Below are 26,771 nucleotides of genomic sequence, written 5' to 3'. Positions count from 1 at the left end.
GTATGGTATAAGAAAAGTCATCTAGTTTCATTCTTCTGCATGTTGCTGTCCAGTTCTCCCAGAAGAAAGAGACTGTCTTTTTTTCCCATGGGATACTCTTTCCTGCTTTGTCAATGTTTAGTTGGCCATACATTTGTGGGTTCACCTCTGGGGTTTCTATTCTATTCCATTGGTCTGTGTGTCTGTTTTTGTGCCAATACCATACTGTCTTGATGATCACAGCTTTGTAGTAGAGGCTAAAGAGACAGAGTGTGAACAGGGGAGGGGGAGAGAGAAAGAGAGAGAGAGAGAGAGAGAGAGAGAGAGAGAGAGAGAGAGAATACAAAGCAGGCTCCAGGCTTCGAACTGTCAGCACAGAGCCCAATAGAGGGCTTGAACCATAAACCATGGGATCATGAACTTAGCTGAAGTCAGAAGCTTAACTGACTGAGCCACCCAGGCACCCCTGCATCTTTATGTTGATTTGGTATCCTTCATCCATGGAACAGCTTTTTGGTGGTATCATCAGGATTTTCTATATATAAGAACATATCATCTGTAAACAAAGACAGTTTTACTTCTTCTTTTCTGATTTGGATGCCTTTTATTTCCTTTTCTTGCCTGACTGCTTTGGCTAGGACTTCCTCTATCCTGTTGAATAGGAGTGGTCAAGTGGGCAACTTTGCCTTGTTCTTGAACTTAGAGTAAAAGCTTTCCGTTTTTTACCACTGCATATGATGTTGGCTATGGGCTTATCATATTGGGCTTCATTATGTCCAGGTGTGATAATTCAGTACCCACATTGTTGAGAGTTTTTATCTTGAAAAGATGTTGAATTTTGTCAAATGCTTTTTTCTCCCATGCTGGGATGATGATATGATTTTTTTATCCTGTTAATGCGGTGTATCAAATGTATTTATTCGATTTGATTTCTGAAGGATAATTTTGCTGAGTAAAGTATTCTTGATTGGTAGTCTTTTTTCTCTTAGCACTTTGAATATGTAATCCCACTGCCTCCTGGAATGTAAGGTTTCTGCTGAGAAACTAATAGCCTTATGAGGGTTCACTTGTAGTCACATAGTCTTTCCTCACTCTTTTTCATTCTTTTGACTTTGTTCTCTGCTGACTGGATAATCTGAGAGTTCCTGTCTTTCAATTCACATTTTTTTTTTTTGCTTGACCCATTTCCTGTCAGTGATCACTCTTGCTTTTTTCATCTCCTTCATTATACTCTTCAGCTCCAGGATTTTTGTTTAGTTAGCTTTTACTATTTCCAGCTCTTTGTTAAGCTTCTCATTTTATTCATAGAGTGTTTTTCTGATTTTATTGAATTGGCTTTTTGTGTTTTTCTTGTAACTCACTGAGTTTCCTTAAAACTGCTATTTTTGAATTCTCTTTTGATTAAATTACAGATCTCCCTGTGTTTCCGATTGATTACTGGAATATTATTGTGATCCTTTGATGGTATAACATTTCCTTGATATTTTATATTCTTTGCAGTTTTGCATTGCTGTCTTTGCATTTGAAGTAGCAGTCACCTCCTCCAATCTTTAATGACTACCTCTTCAGTGTGTCCAAACCTGATTTTTTTGCTCCGGTGGGATGCTGGAAATTCTCTGCAGGACACCTGGTTTTCCAAAAAGGCTCTCTCATCCACGGGTGATTATCTTAGAGAGTGTTTTCCAGGGAGGGGCTCACCGATGTGGCTGAGAGGGAGGGGCTGGAGGCGCTTTATGGGCTATTGCTAGGTCCACAGATTAGACTGTAGTATGTCTGCCTGTTACCTGATGCACGGGTAGGCAAGACTTGTCCTCGGTCCCTTGGAATACGGTGCTAGATCCCCACAGCTCCTGCAAAGGCAGTTTTGCCCGTGGGTGGATGAGATGCCAGTTTGTTGTAGGTGGGGAGACGCAACAACGTACATCTTGTTCAGCTATGATACTGATATCGCTCTGACATATGGGTATTTTATTTTTTTCTTTTTTTTTTTTTTTTTAAATTTTTTTTCAACGTTTTTTATTTATTTTTGGGACAGAGAGAGACAGAGCATGAACGGGGAAGGGGCAGAGAGAGAGGGAGACACACAGAATTGGAAACAGGCTCCAGGCTCCAGGCTCCGAGCCATCAGCCCAGAGCCTGACGCGGGGCTCGAACTCACAGACCGCGAGATCGTGACCTGGCTGAAGTCGGACGCTTAACCGACTGCGCCACCCAGGCGCCCCCATATGGGTATTTTAAAAGTAGTTTTCCCCCTAAGATATTTCCCTGATTTCTTCTTTCATGTTATATGGACCTCCTGCTACTTTAAAACTTTGTTGAAATTAAGCATTCTTATATTTAAAAGCAAAGCCCAAAATAGAGCACACATCTAGTTATTACTCCCATGTCTAAGAGTCACTGCCTTTAGGAAATGAACTCTAACTTTTTAGTGTAACCTTCAAGGTTCTTCAGAATTTCTTTCCTGACTGATCTCTTACTACTTGCTTCCATGTATTTTATGGTTTTTTTTCCAAGTTCCTATAAGCTTATACTTTTTCCTTTCAAGGCACCTAGATGCCATCTGTGTAATTTTTGTGCTCACATTCTAATCTCTAAGAAAATGGTTTTCTCCCGTTTCTTTCCCTGGCGACCTCTGCTGTTTATTTTCCCTCTTCAGTAAAGCCTTTCTCGTCCTCACTTACAGCTTTTCACATGTCAATTCTTACAAATCACATTGTATTCTAATTGTATATTTACCTGTGTTTGAAGCAACAGATGAGTATTTCCTTTTGTACGGTTGGTACTTCAGCACTGTTCTCTGAATTAATCAAATTAAGTCAGATGGGTAAAATTCAGAACTTGATGAAAATTGTCTTTTTATTCTTTATCAGTAAAATTATTAGAAAACATTGGCTTTTTTATGGCTTTTTAATGGCTTTGTTTTTTTTTTTTAAGGAGGGAACCTGGTTTACATGTGAAGAAGTTAAAGAAAGGTGAAAATGAAAAAGGGACATCAAAAGGATCTGTGATCACACCAGTGTTGCAGAAGGCAGATTCCCTAACTGGTGGTCCACTACAAAAGAATGATGGCAGCCATTTCAGTGAAAAGGATCAGCATGAAAGCAGGTAAAATCTATAGATTCTTTATGTGCCTGTGAAGGAATTTTAGCAGTGATTACCTTTTGTGGAAATAAAATGCTGTAGTGCAGGTAGGTCCAAGCTAAAGCAAGAAATACTCAACATATCAAACACACTGCTTGAAAAGTTGTGATGAGGGTAAATGACTTTGTCAAGGAGCAGTTTGAGTAGTCACCATGAAGCATGGAAGATGAGTAAGTGTAAACAACTCCTTACAGCATTTTAATAGGGAAAGGTAATAGAGAAATGGATGATAACTGAAAAAGAATGTGAATTGCAAAGGCATTTTCTTTCTCTTTTTATTTTAAGATGGGAGCTTTTAGAGAATGTATTCTGTTGGAAATGATCAATAGAGATAGACATGGTTAGTTAATTTAATTTTGTTTGCATTTGCAAACATTAGGAAGTTTGTTGATTGTATTACATTATCTTTTAAAAATTATAGTAATTGTCTTTATTACTCTTATTCATGTGATTTTGTGCAAGAAGTTGATTTATTCTGAATTGGTTCCACAATGGGGTATTCTCATACAATTGAATGTGCAGATTTAAAAATATATATGTATGTATCCAAGTATATATATATATATATATATATATATATATATATATTTGTATATATGTATATATATAAAATATATTAAATTAAATTAATTAATTTATTAAATTAATTAATTTAATTAAATAATTAAATAATTTAAAATAAGTAAATCAATTTAATTTAATAATTTAATTAATTAATTAATTAAATATATATTTATATATATGGCTGTATAATTTCTTATATGTATGTATATGTATATTTATTATATGTATATTATATGTATAATATACATATTATATTTTTATGTATATGCATATGCATAATATACAAATTATATGTATAATTTCTTATATATGTATATATAAGTATATGTGTATAAGTTCTATATGTATATATTTGTATACACACACACACTTATCATAAATGTATGCAAACACTGAGGCCATTCTGAATAAAACTAATCCTTCCTTGATGATTTTACATATCCAGTGCCTTTGATAGTATCACAAATAGCTATGATTGTGTTAGGGACTTTAAAGTATCTGGTTCTATTAAATTAATATTATTTACGTTCTGGGGAAAGGGGAAGATTTTGTTTATTTACAATTGGAAAAGAAACTAGTAATCCATAACAGATTATTCCTTTTGGACTAGAGAGCTCTAAATTACCAAAACCATGCTTCCTGTACCAACAGTGCCATTGACACAGATTGTATGCTCAATAAGTATGTGTTAAATGTGGAATTAAACAGTGGAATGAATGAATGAATGAATGAATGCCTGTTGAGGAACTTCTCTAGAAGAAGCAAATCTTTAGTTTACTGAAAGTAGATTTCTCATCTTGCCAAGTATAAAGTCTCTTAAAAAATGTGTAAGATTCAGAAATTGTTATGTATCACTATAGCTAGAAATCGAATCATAATATAGATTCATTTGCTGTCATATTAGTTAGAAACACTGGAGTATTACTTTAACCACATAGTATAAAACACATGCTTTGAAGGCACATTCCTGGGTTTGAATTCAGGGTCTGTTCTTGGCCAGCGACGAGGTCTTCTTGGGAAAGTCACTTCGACTTTCTGTGCCTCATTTTCTTCCTGTGTAAAATACCTAATATAATAACCTACTTCATAGGATTGTTGTGGGGCTTCAAATACCTTGAAGACATGTAAAGTGCTCATAGTAATGCCTAGAGAGTAGTTGCATAGTGAATCTTCAACACGTTAATATCATGATTGTTAAAAAGGGGTTCTTTCATATAGGGACTTAACTTGCACTTTCCAAGTAGGTTTTAGTGCCAGTAAAAGTTTATTTTTAGTAAAATGACAACAACACAAACAATGGTATCATTCCTATCAAATAATGCAAGTAGCATTAGGATTTTCCTTTGCTTTTGTTAGTTAGTACCTAACTTTAGTACTTTGTTGTGCTCGCTTCAGCAGCACATATACTACAACTGGATACACCTAATCCCTTGTTAATATTAGCAGTAGTATGTTTTCTATGTTGTTTAATGTTACTCTGTTGTTTAATCCCCTTTGTAGAAAATTAGATTCAAATGCAGAGATTTTATATCAGAAACAATAGGTTTAGATACGCTTTGTATTTTAAGTATTTAATATTTGCCTGAAAAGAATTGTTTTTTTTTTCAGACCTGCAAAGAAAATTTCTAAGAAAAAGAACAAGGTAAGCAAAAGAGACAATGTAATTTTATTTTATTTATTATTTGTTTTATTTTTATTTTATTATATTATTTTGATACATATTTGTTAGGAATATTGTTCAGTGGCAAAAAATTACTTTATGAAAGATGTAGTGAAAAAATAGAAAATCTTCCTTTGTTGTAGAGACATTTGCTGTGAAAAAGTTATTTAGAAATACTAGCTATGGATAACAGTGTCTTTTTGATAAAAATCCGTTCTTTTAAAAAGTCTCTATGGTTTTGCTTTTAAATGTTCATTCACTTATTTTTAAAATGTATTTTGAGAGAGAGCACGCACAAGTAGGGGAGGGGCTGAGGGAGAGGGGGAGAGAGAATCCCCAGCAGGCTCCATGCTGTCATTGTGGAGGTCAACGTGGGACTCAAACTCAGGAACCCTGAGGTCATGACCTGAGCCAAAATGGAGTCGGATGCTCAACCGATTGAGCCAGTCAGGTGCCCCTGTTTTTGCTTTTATAAAAAGATGGCTATTTATCACTTCTCTACAACTAGTATATTTTATAAATATTTGGGGGACATTTTGAAATGGTATTATTCATTGGTAGGTCAAAAAGCAAATTACTTCTATGGATGATCTTGTCGACTTCATTCAGTCATCTGAAGCAGCTTCAGAGCATTGTGAGTTGCCTTACTCTAAGAATTTCATGTTGCTGATTGAACAACTTGGCATGGATTGTAAAGGTACGTATATTGCTGTAGTAATATGTGCACACCTTGCCTACTACTGCACCATAGAACACTGCTGTATTATAGAGCTGCTCATCTCAGAAATATGTTTTATATTAAAATAAAAGCAGAACTATTGTATCCTCTCAGCCAAAGAGTCATCATTTCTACTGTACCTTTCTTAGAGGGAATGGCACATCTAATGTGTTTGTTAACTCTGCTTCTCTTCTGTGCCTTCACCCAGTTCAGGTCATTATTTTTCTCCTAGATGACTGAAATAACTTCAGGACTGTTTTCCCTGCTGTTCTACCTCCCAGGACCTTGGTCTACACTGCAACCATAATTAGTATATGTTTTAAAACAATGTGTCTTTCATCATGGTACCCCCTTGCTTAAAGCTTAGCTAGTACTTCTCATTGCTATTAGGTTAAAGGCCACAGTCCTCTGGCTTCATCTTGTATTGTTTTACATCCTTCTTTCCGTCTGTGTCTTATCCACTGTTTTAGACATTTCTTCCTGTGAAAGAGCTTTTCGTTTCCAACATTTTTAGTTCATATATGAAGTTTAGTTCATATATGAAGTGTGTCATTTGATAGTTTTGACATATGTTTACACGTATGAAACGATAACCATAATCCAGACAGTTAACATATTCATCACCCTTAAAAATCTCATGTCCCTTCATATTCCCTTATTATGAAGCTGCCAAATTGTTTTCTAAAGGAGTTGTACGGTTTTCCATTCCCAACAGCAGTCTGTGAGAGCACCAATTCCTACATACATATTCATGAACACTTAGTATTGTCAGCTTTTTGAATCCTAGCCATTCGGATGGATATTTAGTATATATCTCATTATGGTTTCAATATACATTTCCCTAATAACTGATGAGCATATTTTCATGTGCTTGTTTGCCATCTGTGTATCTTCTTTGAATTGTCCAAATCTTTGGTTGTTTTAAAAATTTGTTTGTTTGTTTTCTTACTTGTTGAGTTTTCAGAATTCTTTGTATATTCTAGACACAGTTCCTTATTTTGTTTTCTTTTTTTTGTGGTTGTTGTTGTTGTTGTTGTTTCCACTGAGGCATTTTATTTTCACATATGTATTACATCCCTAGAAAAAGAATCCCAGGATTTCCCCTTCTGTGTGTTTTCATCTTCCTTCTTCATGGTCCATGACTGTAGCTGAGGTGGTCAGTATAATGAAACCAAACTGAGCAGATTATTCTGCCATTTTTCTAGATCTTTGCATTTTCCATCAATTCTGGGGCCAGTCACTCCATGCTTGCTTAACCTGCCTGTGAGTTTCACAACAATTTACCCAACTCTTTTGATCATCAATGATTTTAAATTCACCAGTGTAACCATGCTTCATCATCACAGTTAGAAAGTGGACAATGTCTTTGGAGCATGGCCTAGTAAGAACCTGGCGTTTGCTTCTCTTTTCAGTATTGTTATGCTTTGGGAAGCATCTGCCACGACATTCACTTGCATCATGATGGTGGCACAGAAAGATGGTGGAAAGAGCTAGGTACAGTTCCTTTCTCACCTCTCTTTTTTTTGCAAGGTTTTTCTTCTCCCACTCTGTGACTTTTCCTTGTCTCAACAGTGTTCTTAAATTTTTTTTCAACGTTTTTTATTTATTTTTGGGACAGAGAGAGACAGAGCATGAATGGGGGAGGGGCAGAGAGAGAGGGAAACACAGAATCGGAAACAGGCTCCAGGCTCCGAGCCATCAGCCCAGAGCCTGACGCGGGGCTCGAACTCACGGACCGCGAGATCGTGACCTGGCTGAAGTCGGACGCTTAACCGACTGCGCCACCCAGGCGCCCCTCAACAGTGTTTTTAAAGAGCAGTTTTTCTTTTTGGTGAAGTCCAGTTTACACATTCATTTGTTCTTGTATGATTCTTGCTTTTGGTTTTCATATCTAAGAAATATTTGCATAGCACAAGGTCACAAAGCTTTTATCTCATGCTTTCTTTTAGAAGTTTTATAGTTTTTAGGTCTTACATTTAGATCTATGACCTATTTTATATTCTTTTTTTATTTGTGAAACAGAGTATGGATACAAGTTAATTCTTTTGCATATGGATATCTAGTTGTTCCAGCACCATTTATTGAAAAGGCTGTGTTTTCTCCACTTTATGCCATTGTTCCTTTGTCATAATAAGTTGGCCACATATGTGTGGCTTTATGTATGGGCTCTATTCTGTCTCATTGATCTCTTTGTCCATCTTTGTACCAATATTATGCTGTTTAAATCACTGCCAGTTTATAAGGATTTTTGAAATCAGGTAGTGTTTGTCGTCCTGCTCTGTTCTTTTCAGTGTTCTTCCGCTACTCTGGATCCTTTGCATTTCCACGTGAATTTTAGAATCAGTTTGTCTGTTTCTTAAAACAAACAAACAAACAAACAAACAAACAACAACTCTGGTGGTCTTCTGGAAATTAAGTTTAGATTATGTTGAATCTACAGATTTATTTGGGGAGAATTGGCTTCTTGACTCTATTGAATCTTTTAACCCCTGAACAGAGTATATATCTCTCCCTTGATATAGGTCTTTTAAAATTTTCTCAGTAATATTTTGTAGTGTTTAATGTATAGGTCTTTCTGTCTTTTATGATATTAACTGTGATTATTTTTTTATTTTAAGTGCAATTGTAAATAATACATCTTAAATTTAATTTTTTTTAATGCTTACTCTTGAGAGAGCGACAGAGCATGAGTTGGGGAGGGGCGGAGAGAGAGGTAGACAGAATCTGAAGCAGGCTCCAGGCTCCAAGCTATCAGTACAGAGCCCGACGTGGGGCTTGAAATCACCAACGGTGAGATCATGACCTGAGCCTGAGCCCAGTGCTTAACCAGCTGAGCCACCCAGATGCCCTGAAATTTTAATTTTTGATTCTTTATAGCTAATATATAGAAATACAGTTGATTTGTGTGTAATGATTCTGTATCCTCCAACCTTGATAAGTTTATATGTATGGATATATTTAATATTAGAGAGAATACATGAGCAGGGGAGAGGGGCAGAGAGAGAGAGAGAGAGAGAGAGAGAGAGAGAGAGAATCTTAAGCAGTCCCCATGCTCAGTGCGAGCCTGACATAGGGCTCCATCCCATGACTCTGGGATCATAGCCTGAGCTGAAATCAAGAGACAGACATTCAACCGACTGAGTCATCCATGTGCCATAATACATTCATTTATTAATTCTAGTAGCGTTTTTCTTAATCCTGTCAGATTTTCTACATAAGCAAAGGTCATAAAATTCATTTTTAACTAATATTTTACTAACAATGGTAAATATTGTAGACTTGTAGCCAATACATTCTCTGTCACAACTAATCAGCTTTTCCATTGTACTATAAGAGCAGCCAATAGATACTGCATAAATTAATGGACATGGCTGTATTTTGATAAAATTTAATTTACCAAAACAAGTAACATGGACCATAGGCTGGAGATTGCCAACTTCTATTTTGTGACCATGTCCTTGCTAGTAGAGACAGTTTCACTTCATTTTCTATCTGGATGTCCTTTGTTGCTTTATCTTGTTTGATTGCATTGGCTAGACCTGCTAGTATAGTGCTGAACAGAAGAAGTCATTCAGTGAATGTCATTCCTGTCTTCTTCCTGATCTTATAGGAAATGCATTCAGTTTTTCACCATTGTTTATAATGTTAGCTATAGAGTTATCATGACTTGTTTTGTTTTGTTTTAAATCATATTGAAGTTCCCTTGTATTCCAGGATTGCCAAAAGTTTTTATCTGGAATGGATGTTGAATTTTGACAAGGAACTTATTTTATCTACAGAGATAGATACGGTTTTTGAATCTTAAACCAACTCTGCATTTCTGGGATAAACCCCATTTGGTAATAACAAATTATCCCTTAGCGTATTGTTAGATTCCCCCCCCCCACAAACACACATGGCTGTAGTTTAATTAATTAATTAATTAAATATAATTTATTGTCAAGTTAGCTAACGTACAGTGTATACATCGTGCTCTTGGCTTTGGGAGTATATTCCCATGATTCATTACTTACATACCACACCCAGTGCTCATCACAACAAGTGCCCTCCTCAATGCCCATCACCTATTCTCCCCTTCCCCCACCCCTCCATGAACCTTCAGTTTGTTCTCTGTATTTAAGAGTTTCTTATGGTTTGCTTCCCTCTCTGTTTGAAACTATTTTCCTCCTTCTATTCCCCCATGTTCTTCTGTTAAGTTTCTCAAAATCCACATATGAGTGAAAACATATGATATCTGTTTTTCTCTGACTGACTTATTTCACTTCACATACTACCCTCCAGTTCCATCCATGTTGTTGCAAATGGCAAGATTTCATTCTTTCTCATTACCAAGTAATATCCATTGTATATATAAACCACATTTTCTTTTCCCATAAATCAGTTGATGGACATTTGTGTTCTTTCCATAATTTGGTGATTGTTGATAGTATAAATGTTGGGGTACATGTGCCCCTATGAATCAGCACTCCTGTATCCCTTGGATATATGCCTAGTAGTGCAATTGCTGGGTTGTTGGATAATTTTATTTTTAACTTTTTGAGGAACCTCCACTCTGTTTTCCGGAGCAGTGGCACCACCCATGCATTCCCACCGACAGTGCAAGAGAATTCCCATTTCTGCACATCCTCACCAATGTCTGTTGTTTCCTGTGTTGTTAATTTTATCTACCCTGACCGGTGTGAGGTGGTATCTCAATGTGGTTTTGATTTGTATTTCCCTGATGATGAGTGACGTTGAACATTCTTTCATGTGCCTGTTGGCCTTCTGGATGTCTTCTTTGGAAAAGTGTCTATTCATGTCTTCTGCCCATTTCTTCCCTGGATTATTTGTTTTTTGGGTGTTGAGTTTGGCCAATTCTTTCTAGAGTATGGATACTAATCCTTTATCCGATATGTCATGTGCAGATATCTTCTCCCATTCCGTTGGTACCTTTTAATTTTGTGGATCGTTTCCTTTGAAGTGCAGAAGCTTTCTACATTGATGAGGTCCCAATAGTCCAATTTTGCTTTTATTTCCCTTGCCTTCAGAGATGTGTTGAGTAGAATTTGCTGTAGCCAAGGTCAAAGAGGTTGTGGCCTGTGTTCTTCTCTAGGGTTTTGATGGTTTCCTCTCTCACATTGAGGTCTTTCATCCATTTTGAGTTTATGCACGGTGTAAGAAACTGGTCCTGTTTCATTCTTCTGCATGTTGCTGTCCAGCCCTCCCAGCACCATTTGCTAAAGAGCCTATCTTTTTTCCATTGGATACTCTTTCCTGCTTTGCCAAGGTTTAGTTGGCCATACATTTGTGGGTCCATTTCTGGATTCTCTATTCTATTCCATTCGCCTTTGTGTCTCTTTTTGTGCCAATAGTATACTCCCTTGATGATCGCAGCTTTGTAGTAGAGGCTAACGTCTGGGATTGTGATGCCTCCAGCTTTGGTTTTCTTTTTCAACATTATTTTGGTTATCTGGGATCTTGTGGTTACATACAAATTGTAGGATTGTTTGTTCTAGCTCTGAGAAGAATGCTGGTGCAACGTTGATTGGGATTGCACTGAATGTGTAGATTGCTTTGGGTCATTATCGACATTTTCACAATGTAGCTTCAATGCCAACTTCGTGAAAGCTTGTCTTATCTCTCTACTGCTTGCAGTCCTGGATACTCCAAGTAAACTGTAAACATCCAGATCTGTGCCCACTAAAATGGCCATATACACTATTAGGAAACAGAATGACCCTTTTCAGGTCCCGGACGTAGTCATTTTCATTGAACCAGACTCCCATTCTTTCTCTGATACAAGTTCTGATGAAAGTGAACATTCATATATACAGCTGGTTCCAACTGAGAGGATATGCAGGTTTGAGAACTTGTGTTCACGTTACTCCAAGAGCGAATCAAGCATCATGAAATTTTCTCCCAAAATGTCAATCTGTGTAGGCTCAGTAATCTCCACTTCCTCAGATCACAAAAGATATCAAAATACTTTGAGGAATCTAACCTTCTTAACATTCTGTTTCTCCTTTCTTCCTTTAATCCTAAATGTCTAAATCTTCTCCTTACCTGCGAATGGTCTCTGGCTCATTTCTAACTCCTTGTCATGCAGCCAAAACATACGTTTGTAAAGTATAGCGGTGGAGGTAACAAATATTCAGACTAAAATAAGCAACCAGAGGAAAATCGAGAACATATTGTCCAATACCACCATGGGACAAGTGGTTCTCCTAGGGGTCCTTCTCAGCGTGGGTGTGGTGGACTTGATCTGCGCCAAGCTTCAGGGCCAGGTAGAAACTGCCGGTAAATGCAATAGGAAGGATTTCTGGCTGCCATCAGCCCAGAATAGGATGTGGGGAGAGGGGAAGGATGGGGACATCCCATGAAAGAGAATGCTGGCATATGAAGTCTCTGGCAGGACTAGGGTGAAAAGAGCCTGAGTAACTGAAGCTTAAGTGAGAGAAAGGGTCGCAAGAAGCTGGGAAGCGAAGTCAGAAGAAGGCTGATGATGTAGGTAGTGAGAAAAAGGTGGGGAGCTAGAACACAAAACTCATAGCAGGGGCGGAGATGAAGGGAGGAGAGACAGGTGCACAGGCATTGGGATTTCCCTTCCAGAAGGCCATGCCTCTGCCACTGCCGCCGCCTCCCGCTCCAGCAGAGCCTGGGGCCCGGCCCATGCCCACCTCAGTCTAGGGGGGTCGCCTCCTACAGCTACTCCCCCACCTTCAATTCCCGGCAGGTGGCGGACCCCGCCCCCACAAGGCCAAGTGCCTGCTGTGAGCCTGTGAACAAAACACCTGCTCTCCAGCCACTGCCAGGGTGGGGCGGGGCAGGGCGGGGCACTTGGGAAGCTGGGGGAGGAGCCACAAAGGCAGCAAGGAGCACCGCACTTCCCTCTTCTTTTTTAATGTATACATTCAGTGCTATCAGTCTTCATGTGAGTGCTACTAGGGTAGCACTACAAATTCTACTATGTTTTCATTTTCATTCAGTTCAGAATCCTTTCTATTTTTTTTTCTTTTTTCATTACTTCTTTGACCCAGGGGATATTTCGAAGTGTTCTGTAGTTCACAAACAGTTGAGTATTTTCCAGAGATATTTTTGTGCTTGTTTTTGATTTGATTGTTTTGTGGTCAGGGAACACACTATTATGACTTCAGGCCTATTGACTTCTTCCTTTTATTAAGGCTTATTTTTGACCCAGAACATAGTCTTTTTTGGTAAGTGTTCCATAGATCCTTGAGAAGAATAGTGGTGGCCAAGTCTACTATGCCCTTGCTGATGTTGAGCCTATTGAAATATCAGACTATAATTGTGAATTTGCCTATTTCTATTTTCAGTTCTATCAATTTTTACTTCATGTACTTTGAAGCTATTAACAGATACATGAACATTTAAGATTGCTCTTAATTGACCCTTTTATGATTATATAATGACCTGTTTACTGCTGGTAATGATTTTTTTGCTTGAAACTGTTTTGTCTGCTATTCATATAGCCACTCTAGCTCAGCCTTCTTTGGTCAAGTGTTAGTGTGGCATATCATATTTCTATCTTTTGAACAAATTTCTGTCTTGACATTTAAAGTGCATTTTGTATAGGTGGCATATAGTTGAGTCTTCCTTTTTTATCCATTTTGACAGTCTGCGTTTTAGTTGAGGCTTTTAGACCGTTTTCATTTACTGTGATTTTTTTTCAATATATGAAATTTATTGTCAAATTAGTTTCCATACAACACCCAGTGCTCATCCCAAAAGGTGCCCTCCTCAATACCCATCACCCACCCTCCCCTCCCTCCCACCCCCCATCAACCCTCAGTTTGTTCTCAGTTTTTAAGAGTCTGTTATGCTTTGGCTCTCTCCCACTCTAACCTCTTTTTTTCTTTTTTCCTTCCCCTCCCCCATGGGTTTCTGTTAAGTTTCTCAGGATCCACATAAGAGTGAAAACATATGGTATCTGTCTTTCTCTGTATGGCTTATTTCACTTAGCATCACACTCTCCACTTCCATCCACGTTGCTACAAAGGGCCATTTACTGTGATTTTTGAGATAGTTGATTTGAATCTGTCATCATGCTGTTTGATTTGCATTTGTCTTATCTGCTCCTTGTTCCCGTTCTCTTCTTTTTCTGCTTTCTTTTAATCGAGTAATTTTTATGATTCAGTTTTATCCATTTATTTATTTATTCACGTATTCATTTATTCATGTATTCATTTTTTCACTTATTTATTTAGGCTTCCTAGCTAGAACTTTTCAGTTTTGCTGCTTTAGTTGTTGGTTTAGGGTTTATAGTCTATGGCTTCAGCATCACAGTCTCCCTTCCAGTAATGTTATACCACATCGTATATAGTTTAGGCAAATTACAAGAGTTGACTTCCATTTCTTCTTTCCTAGACAGATCCTTCCTGGGTCAGCGGGATTATAGTTTTCATGAAATTTAGGAAGATTTGGGCCATATTTTTTTCCTGTCCCTTTCCCCTGCCTCTTTGGGCAATTGTATATTTCCCAGTTGAAGTTTTCTCCCAGGTTTCCAATGTTAAACTTCAGTCTTTTGTTTTGTGATGTCTAATATGTGTTTATTCCTACCCATCGTATTGTTCATGGCTAACATAATTTACATCTCTGTAAGTGCTATTTGGTTTTTAAAACTATAGCTTCTATGCCTCTAGTTATCTTTTCATGCTTTGTTTGGAGATATAGTTAAGTTACTTACAAACAATTGGATCCTTTAATCTTGCTCTTACGAATTATTGGCTGAATCCAGAGTGGTGATCAGCCTAAGGCAAATTATGAGTTTTTCTATCTTAGCTAATGTGAATAGACACTGTCCCTCGTGCTGTGGGAGCACCAGGCAGTGTTTCCTCTACTCTTTTCAGATTTTTTTCCCTTGATGACTAGGAAGTAACAACCATGTATGCACTGGTTGTTACTCTGCTGAATAGCCAAAGGGGACCCTGTGCAGATGCCCAGGGTTCTTTCTGTGTCCTGCTTTCTCCTCTCCTGGATGCTGACCTGTCGTCTCTATCTGTCTTGACTTCACCACACTCTCAGTTTTGCCACCTTGACACAAGGAGTATGGTGAAATCTACTTAAATAATTTATGTCTCCTGTGTCGTAGCCTGAAAACTCTCTCAAGGGAATGAGTTTGGGCATACGTGTTAGGCTAACGTGTTTTGTTTTCAGGGATCATTGTCCTTCATTTTCTGAAGATCTGTGTCTTGAAAATCATGTTAAAATTGTATTTTGTCTGTTTTGTTTTTGCTTGCTTCAGGTAGGAAGATAGGAAGATCAATCAGTATGGGTTACCCCATCTTGTCCAGAAGTAGATTACAGTGGAACTTCAGCACATGCTCTAGACTGTCGAGAGTGCTTGTCTTCCTCCTTTGCTTAATTGCCTCCTGCTCCTCCTTCATTCCTCAGTATAGTTATCTCTTCCTCAGGGACATCTATCTTCCTTGGGCCCAATCTAGATCAAGTTATGATCACAGAACTCTGTCTTCTAATAGGAACTATCTGAATTTAGAATTACCGTTTGAGTTGTCTTTCTCCTTCACTAGACTTTAAGCTAATCAAGAGCCAGGGGTCTTCTCTATTGTATCTGTAGAGCTGAGTATAACATCTTCCAATGAAGGTATATATTTATTCAATGTTTGAATGAGTGAATTGAAGATGCACAGGCCTGTATATGCAAAAAGTACTCATCTATTTTATTTCTGTTTCTTCTCTGATGCAGATTATGCTGGCTTCTTGAAAATCCAAGATATACGTGTTTCCTATGAGAAATTAAGGAAACTTAACAAAAATCACTGTAAACTTCTTATGGGAAAAATGACAAAAATGGAAAAAATGGTTAGTGCACTACAAAACGAGCTACAAGAAACCAAAGACATGATATCACGGTTAGAGCATCAAAAAGTTGAATGGGAACGTGAATTCTGCAGTTTGAGGTACAGCATCTTGGCTTTAAGGAAATATTTCAACTGTTTCCTTTTTTTCCAAAGATGTGTAGAGGCAGTTTTGTAATTGCTGACTTACCTTATGGGATTTTTCTGGAAAGAATACTTGTTTAGTGTTGTGAGGTGTGCGATTCTTGGAAAAAACACAGCAAGTTCTTAACAGTGAATACTTCTAATACTTTAATGTATATTCCAAATCACAATTTTAATGGCCATATAAAAGTCCACCATAGTCCAAGAAACATCATTATTTAAGAGATTGAATTCTGCCTGTTTTTCATCTTTCTGTATTTTAATTAATGCTGTCAAGAATGTCTTTTATAGAAATCTGTTTCTACATGTCTGGTTACTTACTTGGAATCAATTCTTCAATATAATGTTATCTGGATAAGGTATAAAAATTTTAAAAAAGGTCTCTGATCCATATTTTTAAATTGTTCTCAGGAAAGTTTATATTACTTTCTGTACCTACCAACAGAGTATAAAATGGTCATTTTTCTCAAGACAGTAAAATTCCCCAAAATTGATTCCGTTTGCTTCTTAACATGCAGGGGTTAAAAGGTAAAGTGGGGGTGCCTGGGTGGCTCAGTTGGTTAAGCATCTGGCTTCGGCTCAGGTGATGATCTCGTGAGTTTGAGCCTTGCTTTGGGTGGGCTCGAGCCCGGCTTTGGGTGAGCACGAGCCCCGCTTCAGGTGAGCTCCTCTTCTCTCACTGTCTCTCCCTCTCGGTCTGCCCGTCATGGGATTCTGTCTCTCTTTCTCTCTCTCTGCCCTCGCTCACTTGCGTCATCTCTCTCTCAATAAAAAATTTAAACAAAGTAAAATGGGGGCGCCTGGGTGGCTCAGTCAGTCAAGCATCCGACTTTGGCTCAGGTCATGATCTCAGGGTTCGTGAGTTCGAGCCCCACATCGAGCTGTGTGTTGTCAGTGCAGAGCCCACTTTGGATTTTCTGCCTCCCTCTCTCTCTCTATGCCCCTCCTTTGTTTGCATGGGCTCTCCCTTTCTCAAAAATGAATAAACTAAAAAAAAGTAATACAGAAAGTGATTACTGATAAGTTTTTTCAACATCTCTGTCATAGGTAGATAAAATTAATTCAAAAGTGTATGCTGAAAGGTCATATTACTCTTTATTGTTTACTTAATTAATACGTATCCTGTCGTGTTCTAGAATGGATGTTTAAGTGATTCCTAAAGTAGGTATGCATCAACAAGGTAAGTTGCAAGTGTTGTGGAAGAAGAAACAAAAAGCATAGGCAACAGATATTAGACTAGTCAGCGTAGTCTTGGATGACAGTAATCTGCACATGTATGTTGTGTAAACAACATCCACAGATGCTCTCTTTCACTGCACATCATTTTTGGAGGTACCTGTAAGGTTTCATCAAGTGGAGATTTCATTTCCAGTGAGTTGATAAACTTGCTTATAAACAGCAACTTCTCTTTTTAATGAGAAACTGAATTATCTGTCCTATGGAGGAATAATTATACCTGTGGGAAAGGGGGTAATTTTCAACTCTAACTTTCCTGAATAATTTCAAACTTCCTTTCCTACAACATCTACCAGAGTTATTACTGACTGAAACTAACGAAGTTGCATAATGCTTTCTCCTGGCTTTTTTTCAACTGTATATATGGTTTGGAAGAGATTGAAGTGACAAATTAAAAACATGAGCCCTACAAGAAAAACAATCGGAAAACATAGAAATTTTTCATTTGGATAATAAGCCAACATTTGTGGAACCAGATCATCAAATGAACTTTTTATGTCTAACAAAGCAAATTTTAAAAGAAGCACATGTAATTGCAGATGTACCTTAAAACAAGAAGAAGAAGAAGAAGAAGAAGAAGAAGAAGAAGAAAGAAGAAATGCTGATATGTTATATGAAAATATTAGGGAAAAGTTAAGAAGAAAAGAAGACGAATATAAGAAAGAAGTTGAAACAAAACAACAAGTTGAACTCGCTCTTAGAACGCTAAACATGGAATTGAAGGCCACCAAAAATCAGGTAAATCAGTTTTTGATAAAAACTGTATTTCCAGCCATATTACATAGTGTAATATTATACATATATATTTTATAGTATCCCTTTGACTCAAGATATATTATTTAGGTTTAAAATAAATTAAAACATGGGATTATGTTCTTTTGAACATTTTTTTAAAGTTCTCCACTTCAGCTTTTGACCTTTTTTTTTTTTTAACGGTATGAGACCAGAATCACAATGAAATGTGTCTCCAGGTTGTAGAAGAGCGCAGTGACACTCAGTGGCAACTTTCTCCAGATCAGAAGGCCAGAGTCTTACAAGATGGAAGTCTAAACAATCACCTTTACAAGCAAAAGGAGCTAGAAATGGCTCATAAGAAAACTAGTTCTAAGGTATCTTCTTTAGTTATTTTGAAGTACATGTGTGTATGTATTTGTATATATTCTATTTTTTAGTTATTATTACTTTTTTCTCCGTGTGTGTATGTATATATATATGTATGTATGTATGTATGTATATATATATATCTATATATATGTGTGTGTGTGTGTGTGTTATGTATATATATGTGTACATATATATGTATGTATATATGAAACTGAACTGTGTTCATCATGGAAACTATAGAGGATTTTAAAAGCACATATATTTTGAGGAGGGTCATGGGGGATGGTGGCATTTTTGCTTCACTGGATAAAATAATATTCTTGATTAAATGCATTTGTCTGCAACAAATAGTGACATTCATAATGTCCTCATCCAAGGGAGAGGCTTTTATTACTTTCTGTAGGAATTGATGAGCTCTCCCTAATCTCAAAACTATTGCTACTAGCAACATGTGTTTTGGTTTTGAACAGTTACTTCACTGCCTTGATATATTACTAGGTTAGTTGAACACTTCCGCTAATGGACAGGAGGGCAAGTGTAGCCAGTTCACTGATCATATTTTCGGTATCAAGTCTCCTACTTTTGAGAAAAGTAACAGTTTTGCTTCAAGAAGCATCCTATTTCATTACAAGGAACTTTTGATAACAATGGTATGCTGTGGTATATACTTAATGATAATTTATTGATAGGTATTTTATTCCTAATAAAATAGCTGAGTGTATTTCCCCTCTTTTATATTTATTACTGTTTTCAACAAGAGGCAATACAAGTTATTGTAGCAGTAAATAATCTCATGGTATTCTAAGAGATGTATAAATTTCACCTTATTTCCTATGAGTATTTTGAAATACAAGACTTCTTTCGTACTTGTGTATTTACACTAGAGAAGTGGCAGTGGTTGGTGCAAGAGCACTTGTTGTGGAGTGAGAAGACCTGGGGAGAGTCCTACAGCTCACCATTTTAATCTCTCCATTCTAGAATTGTGATAACCAAATGAGTTCATTGATGTGTGTAGAAGTGTTTCTATTATAGTACAGTGCCTAGATTTTTCAGTTATCAATAGATATAATTCTTATAACTGACTATAGAAATGGTAGCAAAGTAGATACCTATGAAATATTCTCAGGAAAGAAGAATTTTAGGAAATTTAATCTGTCCGAGTATATGCAGAGCTAAGGATTTTACTGTGGGGTCTCTGTGTTCGATATCTACTGTAAATTCAATTTTTAAGTGTAGTCGGGTTTATTAATCTTTTATTTTAGGCCTTCTGGTTTGTTGTAAATCAGAGAAAGGCTTTTCCAATTCTGAGATTCTGAACACTTTTCTCACAAATTCTTTTTTACTTTCATGCCTTCATTTTCTACAGTTAAAGTTCTGAACTTTTTGGAACTTACGCTTGTATAAAATTTGAGATTTGGAGCCAACTTTATTTTTTTTCCAGTTGGATATTCACTTACTGTAATCTTCCTTCCTTCCTTCCTTCCTTCCTTCCTTCCTTCCTTCCTTCCTATGTTTCTTTATTCATTAGAGAGAGAGAGAGACAGAGAGAGAGAGAGAGAGAGAGAGAGAGAGAGAGAGAGAGAGAGAATGCAAGCAGGGGAGGGGCAGGGAGAGGGAGAGGGAGAGCGATAATCCTCAGCAGGCTCCTGACTGTCAGCACAGAGCCTGATGCAGGGCTTAAACCCACAGAATGTGAGATCATTCCCTGAGCCAAAATCAAGAGTCAGACACTCAACCAACTGAACCACCCTGGCACCCCCTGAAACCTTTTCATTGTTTAAACATAGATTATGCTTTCATTTAAAAGAAAATCATGATAATGCCATTTTATTGAGTGCTATCTGAAAATGTGCTTGGTTTTACTTAGCTTTCTGATAATCATGAGAAAACACAAGATCGGTTGCATAAAAACCACATGTTGCAGGATAAAATTGTCGTGCTGAGACTGGAAAGAGACACCATAAACAATCAGAAGTAGACAGGGAGATAACACCTTTAGTGTCTTTAACTGAATTCAGTGAACAGGAATGTGTATGTGTTACAAAAAGACGGTGAATTGATGTATGTGTTGATATTTCTCAAAGTACGTATGTGAGAGTTGTCTATTATTAACATAATTTAATAATAAGATGATTTAGAAAATCAGTAACAGAAATGTCTTATTAGGTAGTTGTGAGACAACTTCAACAAGAACTGGCTGATACTCTGAAGAAACAGTCTATGTCACATCTTCATCTGGAAGATGAAACACGGAATCTCAAGAAGAAATTAGGTCAAATCAGAAGTCAGGTATGTAGTAAATGTAACCTGTCAACAGCTAACTTATAGCTAGTTAAATAATATAAAGTGTTTTAGGATACCAATTTCCATGGACCGCTTTCTTTGGTATTTTCATTATAATTAATTTATTATGATTTTAGTATCTTTACAATGCATTTATTTCATAAACTTCTGCCTCTCCTTCTCCTATTTGTGTTATACATTGTTTTCTTATAATACTTACTTTTAGGAAAGTTGAGGCTTTTGTATCCTTCCTCAGAGAAATTGAGAGACTTTTTTCGTTCTTTCTTTAATTTAAATTTTTTTGACAGTTTATTTATTTATTTTGAGAGAGAAAGTGAGAGAGAGTGTGTGCATGCATGTTAACAGGGGAGGGGCAGACAGAGGAGAGAGAGAGAATCCCAAGCAGGCTCCATGCTGTCAGTTTAGAGCCAATGTGAGGCTCAGTCTCATGAACCGTGAGATCATGACCTGAGCTGAAAGCAAGAATTGGACGCTTAACTGACGTAGCCACCCAGGTGCCCCAAGAGACTTTGTCCCATACTAAACAATGTTTTTTAATGATATCTCTATTACCATGATGAGGCAAGCTGGATCAAATCAGAAGATAATGTTTAATGGAATGATTCAGATAATTATCTTAGTTCTCATCTTCACTTTTGAGAAGAATGTATATTGATTTCAGGATGACTTGTACAGAAAGATCACTTAACAAACCACTTGAACTTCGGCATTTCCTTCATTTTCTTTGCCTTTTAGACATATTGTCAAAGCACGGAAATATTCTGATCATGTGTAGTATGGACGCCCAAAAGCGAGAATTAAGAACATTCTCTGTGTCCTGCCATTGGGTTTTTTTTAAAGCTATTTTGAGGTACAATACACATACCATAAAAGTCACCCATTTGCCACGCACAGTTCACTGTCTCTGTGTACACTCGTGCAACCATCACTGCCATCAAGTAGAATGTTTTCCTCATCCTGAAAGGAAACCCTTCCCCGTTGCCCCCAGCCTCAGGCAACCACCAGTCTACTACTTGGTCTCTCAATGGAGTTGCCTCTTGTGAATATTTCATATAAATGGAGTCACACAACGTGTGGTCCCTTGGGACTAGCTAGCTTTACTTAATGTTTTCTGGGTTCATCTGTGTTGGTTACAGCTTATATCAGTGCTTCATTTCTTTTTATTGTCAAACAGTACTCCATTGTGGGCTAAGGCCCTTGTTCATTCATCAGTTGATGGACCTTTGGGTTGTGTCCACTTCTTGCCTATTAGTATGGCTGCTTATGAACATTTACGTAGTTCTTGTGTGGATATCCGTTTTTAATGTCTCTGCCATCAGATTTTATCCTCTGAGTTAATCGGGTTGATTTTACCATCTCTCAGCCGTTACTCATGCTGTCCTGTCTTTTTAGTTCTGTTCCTCTTGAGTAAACCTATGTTATTCAGACTTGGCTCACAGTCTCCTTTCCAATGAATTTTCTCTGACTGTTCTAACTCCCATTAGCTTTAACTCTCTTGACACTTGTCATCTAGCCTGTGCAGAACAATTTAGTCCTTTATTTGACATTGTTTTTATTTTTTTCATGACAGGTAATTTCATCTTCCTAAGTATAAATTTAAGGGATAGTAATATTTGACACGGGTGATACTTATCCTTGTATAAATTGAAAATACTTTAACTTAACAGTTTTTCCAATAAAATTAATTACTTTATACCGTATCAATAAATTCTTCTTGAAAACATTGGTATAGCAAAGCTTTTATTCTAAATGTATGCTAAGAAATGAAATACTAAATTGAGGGGTGCCTGGCTGGCTCCAGTCTGATTAGAGTCTGCCTTTGGCTCAGGTCATGATCTCCATGTTCTTGAGATGGAGCCCTGAATTGGGCTTTCTGCTGTCAGCAGAGCCTGCATTGGATTCGTTGTGTCCCTCACGTTCTGAGCCACTCAGACTCGTACTCTGTATCAAAAAATAAACGTTAAAAAATGTGTGTATATCTCTATACACACACACACACACACACACACACACACTTATATAAGTAAAACTATTAATGAAAGCACTTAATCAAATAGAGGAGAAATGTTCAATCAAATGTTTAGTTTTTTTTTTCCCTCTCACTATGAAAAAGCACGCTAAATTTGTCTTTCTTTCTTACACAGCCAGAACTGTGATTTACAGATTTGTATCACTTTACCAATGCAAATATCTGGGGACAGCTTTTCTGATATGCTTTTACCACAAACCCTTAATCTCTTCATCAGAGTACATGCTAAAGCAGCCTAACGTAAACAGTATGGACATGAAATGATGGAGGAACTTTAGTTTCACAAGTCTCGTTTATTTCCATGTCAGTGGCTTTCCCTTGCCTCTGATGGTCATGTAAAGGATCTACTACTGAGTCAAAGAGGTGCTATTTGTACCGTAGTCTGTGAGCATTGTCCACTCAGTGGTATAGAGAGGAAGTAAGTTAAAAGGATTATAAGTGGAAAAAAGTACTGTTGGCTAGTGGCATTGGCAAAGTTTTTTGAAGTACTGAGGAGAGATTCTGGGCCTCATGCTCCCCATTTGCTACCACTTGCGGTGGAATGAAGAATAACTTCAGTATAATTTGTATAGGGGAAAACTTGTATTGGCAAGCCACCTGCCTAAACTATCACATTGTATTGGAACACAAACTACAGCAACAGTAATCATGCTACATGCAGACACTTAGAGCTGACTATGTGCCACGTACCCTTCTAAGTTGTTCATCTATTATTTCCTAATTTAATCTTCACAACATCCCAGTGGGGTAGATACTATTATTATTTATTTTGAGATCACTTTTTTAAGGTCCTTTGTTTTGAGAGAGACAGAGAGAATGTGGGGAAGGGCATGTAGGGAGAGAGAGAAAAAGGGAGAGAGAGAGAGAAAGAGAGAGAGAGAGAGAGAGAGAGAGAGAGAGAGAGAGAGAGAATCCCAAGCAGGCTCCTCACTATCCATGCAGAGCTCGATGTGGGGCTCAATTACATGACCCTGTGATCATGTCCTGAGCTGAAATCAAGAGCCAGACACTGAACCAACTGAGCCAGTCAGGTGCCCCAGTAGGTGCTATTATTACCTTCATTTTACAGATGCAGAGATTGAGACATGGAAGTTTTAGGTAGTGTGCTCAAGGTCATACAGCTCATAATGAGCAGAACTGGGAAATCAGACCCAGGCATTCTGGCCCCTACTAGGATATTATTTCTCAAATTCTTCCATTAAATATCTTGTTGTCACTGAAAATAGCATGTTCAGTTTTATAATCATGAGAATAGCAACGTCATTCACCTATGTGAATATGTAAAATCATAGTTGATGTGGTGCTTGGAATATGAAAATAGAAATGTTTACCATGAGGTAAATTCTTATATTTCCTCCATTTGACCAATAGATACATTTGTACATTTATGTGATCATATATAATTTAAAAACATTAACAATGTTATGTTTTTGTAGGAGAGTAAGGTTGGTAAACTATTCTGTAAGAGTATTGAAACATTTCATCTTTGTAAGCCATAGTCTCTGTTGTAGAAGCTGAACGCTTTTGTTATGACCTCAAAGTAGCCATCAATCAGCATGTAGAGGAGAGAGTGGCTGGCTCCAAAAATATTTTACTTACAGCGGCGCTTGGGCGGGTTAGTTGGCTGAGGTCCTGACTCTTAATTTCCACCCAGGTCATGATCCCAAATCCCACATCATGAGACCAGTCATGAGACAGAGCCCCACATCAGGCTTCGCCCTGAGCTTGCAGCCTGCTTACCATTTTCTCTGTCTCTCCCTCTGTCTCTTTTCCCCACTTCTGCATGCTCTCTCTCTCTCTCTCTCTCTAGTCAAAAAAATTAAAGAAACAGGTGATAGTGTTCTACTAGATTTTCAGTGGTTAAAATTATTTTTTCTCTATTTTAGTTGCAAGAAGAACAGGAACGACATGCAGAGGCCGTAAGATATGCTGAGGAGATGAAAGATCATGTGCAAAAGTATAATTTAAGCCTCACAGAAAATAACTTGTTTATTTATAAAGCAGATAAACAGTGTAGTATGGGAAATGTATTAGTTATGCCAGTATATCATTGTTAAGATGGATACAAATTCCAGCTTTGAGCTATTTTTAAATGCAGAATTGTGGCATATTATCTCTCAATTTTGCACCTTATCCACAAAACACGATGAGAAAAATGGCACAATTCCGAAATCTTCCTCTTGACAAAATTTTAAGGATTTCTGTAATACCCTCATTTGTTCAGAAAGTATGTGTTGTTGTTTTAAATTTATGTGTGAGAATAATTACCTTAAGATCTGCATTTTAGGCTACAGGTTAAAAATGCCATGCAAGAAGCAACCATCAAACATCAAGTGGCCCAGATTCAAGATCTTGAGAGCAACGTGATAAAGACACGTTTGGTAAGTCGGTCTCTTAATGTCTGTCCTACTGAAAAGGAATCCGTATTTCACTAGTAGTAGTACATAAGAATGTTTTGGACCATATGGAAAATCTCACTGCTGCAAAGGTTTGGTTGATATTGTTCCTACTTGCTACTAGTGATGTAATTCTTCTATATAGATGAAGTTGATTGAATTCATAAAGTAATGACCTTTATAGTGAGATTTTCATAAAAAACATTGTGAGAATCTAAAAAAAGCAACATTTTATATATACCACATTGAGCATCTGTTTTAGTCCACCTTTGGCTACTGTTAATAATGATGCTGTGAACATTGGCATACAGATGTGTGAGTCCCTGCTAATATTTTTCAGCGTGATTCAAACATCCCCAATCTTTGAGTGGTCATTTGATCTTGAATACTGACATTCTCTTGTAATCTCATCCCTTCAGTGAGAGTTTGAGAACGGGTTATTTTAATGATGATTTGTTGTAATTTGTAATTATAAGTTTGCAATTTATTATCTTCATTAACAATGACCGGCAGATCATTATGCAAACGTCCTTCTCAAAGGAATGGACTTTTCTCCTTGTTGGATTTTGTAAAGGAAAAGAAATGCCAGTGAAAAAGGAGAAATGGCTGCTCTGTCAGGGCCTTACCTAGTAACATAGTGCTCCTACCATTGCAAGTTCAGACTCAATTTTTTTTCCATTCACTTCAGTTAGTCAGACTTTCAGAGATTTCACAATTCAATCTCAGAAAAGACTAATGTGCATTCAGGATTCTCATTTATTGATATGTAGTGAAACCCCAACTGTTTTCCAACCAGAACAGTTAATGTCCTCACACTCTCACCCTCCTTTGTAGGATTCTCATTGTAAATCCTAAGTGGGAGCAATGAGGTAGATACGCTGACCAACTCGTTTCTGTCAGTCACAAAAGCTATATAATATACATCCAAGTTTCATTAGACAGCTATACCCGTCAGGGGAACTAGAACATTCTGTTGACTGGTCCTTTTTGTGGCTGAAGAGACATTGAAAATTACTTCCTTTTCTAGACGTCTTATTAATGAGTCACATTGTATTAGGGAACTTTTCATGCGAGTAACATGATACTCAGTTGATCAGTCTTCTATGAATGAGAGTGCTAGGCATTGTCTTGCTACTGTGTCCTGAAGAAATCTTTAAGGTCTCAAAAACTAAAATTTGTAAGAATATCCGAAACTGGTGAAGCTTATTAAAGAATAATGAGGGATTTAGTGTAGATACCTATAGGAAGGAATTAGGGTTATGGCATGAAATTACCTGCCACTTTAAGGTGTTCCCTGTGGGAAAAAAAAAAAAAAAACTTAGATAGCTTTCAGCCAACTCAGTCCATAGCTCTGACTTCTCTAGAAGGTCCTTATCTCCTGAATCCCCAAACCAGGGGCTACCTGGGTGAAGATATTTGATGCACACAATTTCAATTTTGAGGTGAAGAATCTGGATTGGGAAGAAGAGGTAGCTCTAGCCAACTTAACCTTCCTAACAATATAGTCAAGTATGCATCTGAAAGGAACTTCAGAAGACTTCCATAAGTTGAAATCTCTATGGACGAAGAAGTTACTCAAAAGGAAACAAAGGCAAGCCAGTGATCATCCAGCCCTTGTGATAAATGTCGTGTTATAAAGAAAAGCGAGACAAAGTATGCTGGTCAGCATCCTAAGGGTAAG

General features: G+C 37.3%; 1 protein-coding gene across 1 annotated transcript in view; it reads left to right on the top strand.

Annotated features, from left to right (window-relative positions):
* Window positions 1-1,748: 1,748 nt before the first annotated feature.
* The window catches only part of LOC131496463 (coiled-coil domain-containing protein 144A-like), a 52,907-nt gene continuing 27,884 nt past the window's right edge, over window positions 1,749-26,771 (top strand). Inside the window, exons 1-10 of the mRNA XM_058702022.1 lie at window positions 1,749-1,774; window positions 2,914-3,084; window positions 5,293-5,326; window positions 5,906-6,041; window positions 15,766-15,979; window positions 17,797-17,995; window positions 18,229-18,366; window positions 20,528-20,650; window positions 24,581-24,651; window positions 24,982-25,075. Of these exons, the coding sequence (XP_058558005.1) occupies window positions 1,749-1,774; window positions 2,914-3,084; window positions 5,293-5,326; window positions 5,906-6,041; window positions 15,766-15,979; window positions 17,797-17,995; window positions 18,229-18,366; window positions 20,528-20,650; window positions 24,581-24,651; window positions 24,982-25,075 (1,206 nt within the window). The remainder of the gene's footprint in view (window positions 1,775-2,913; window positions 3,085-5,292; window positions 5,327-5,905; window positions 6,042-15,765; window positions 15,980-17,796; window positions 17,996-18,228; window positions 18,367-20,527; window positions 20,651-24,580; window positions 24,652-24,981; window positions 25,076-26,771) is intronic.

This window comes from Neofelis nebulosa, chromosome 15 (assembly GCF_028018385.1).
Source record: "Neofelis nebulosa isolate mNeoNeb1 chromosome 15, mNeoNeb1.pri, whole genome shotgun sequence".
NCBI lineage: Eukaryota > Metazoa > Chordata > Mammalia > Carnivora > Felidae > Neofelis > Neofelis nebulosa.
This window is presented reverse-complemented; position numbering and strand designations above follow the sequence as displayed.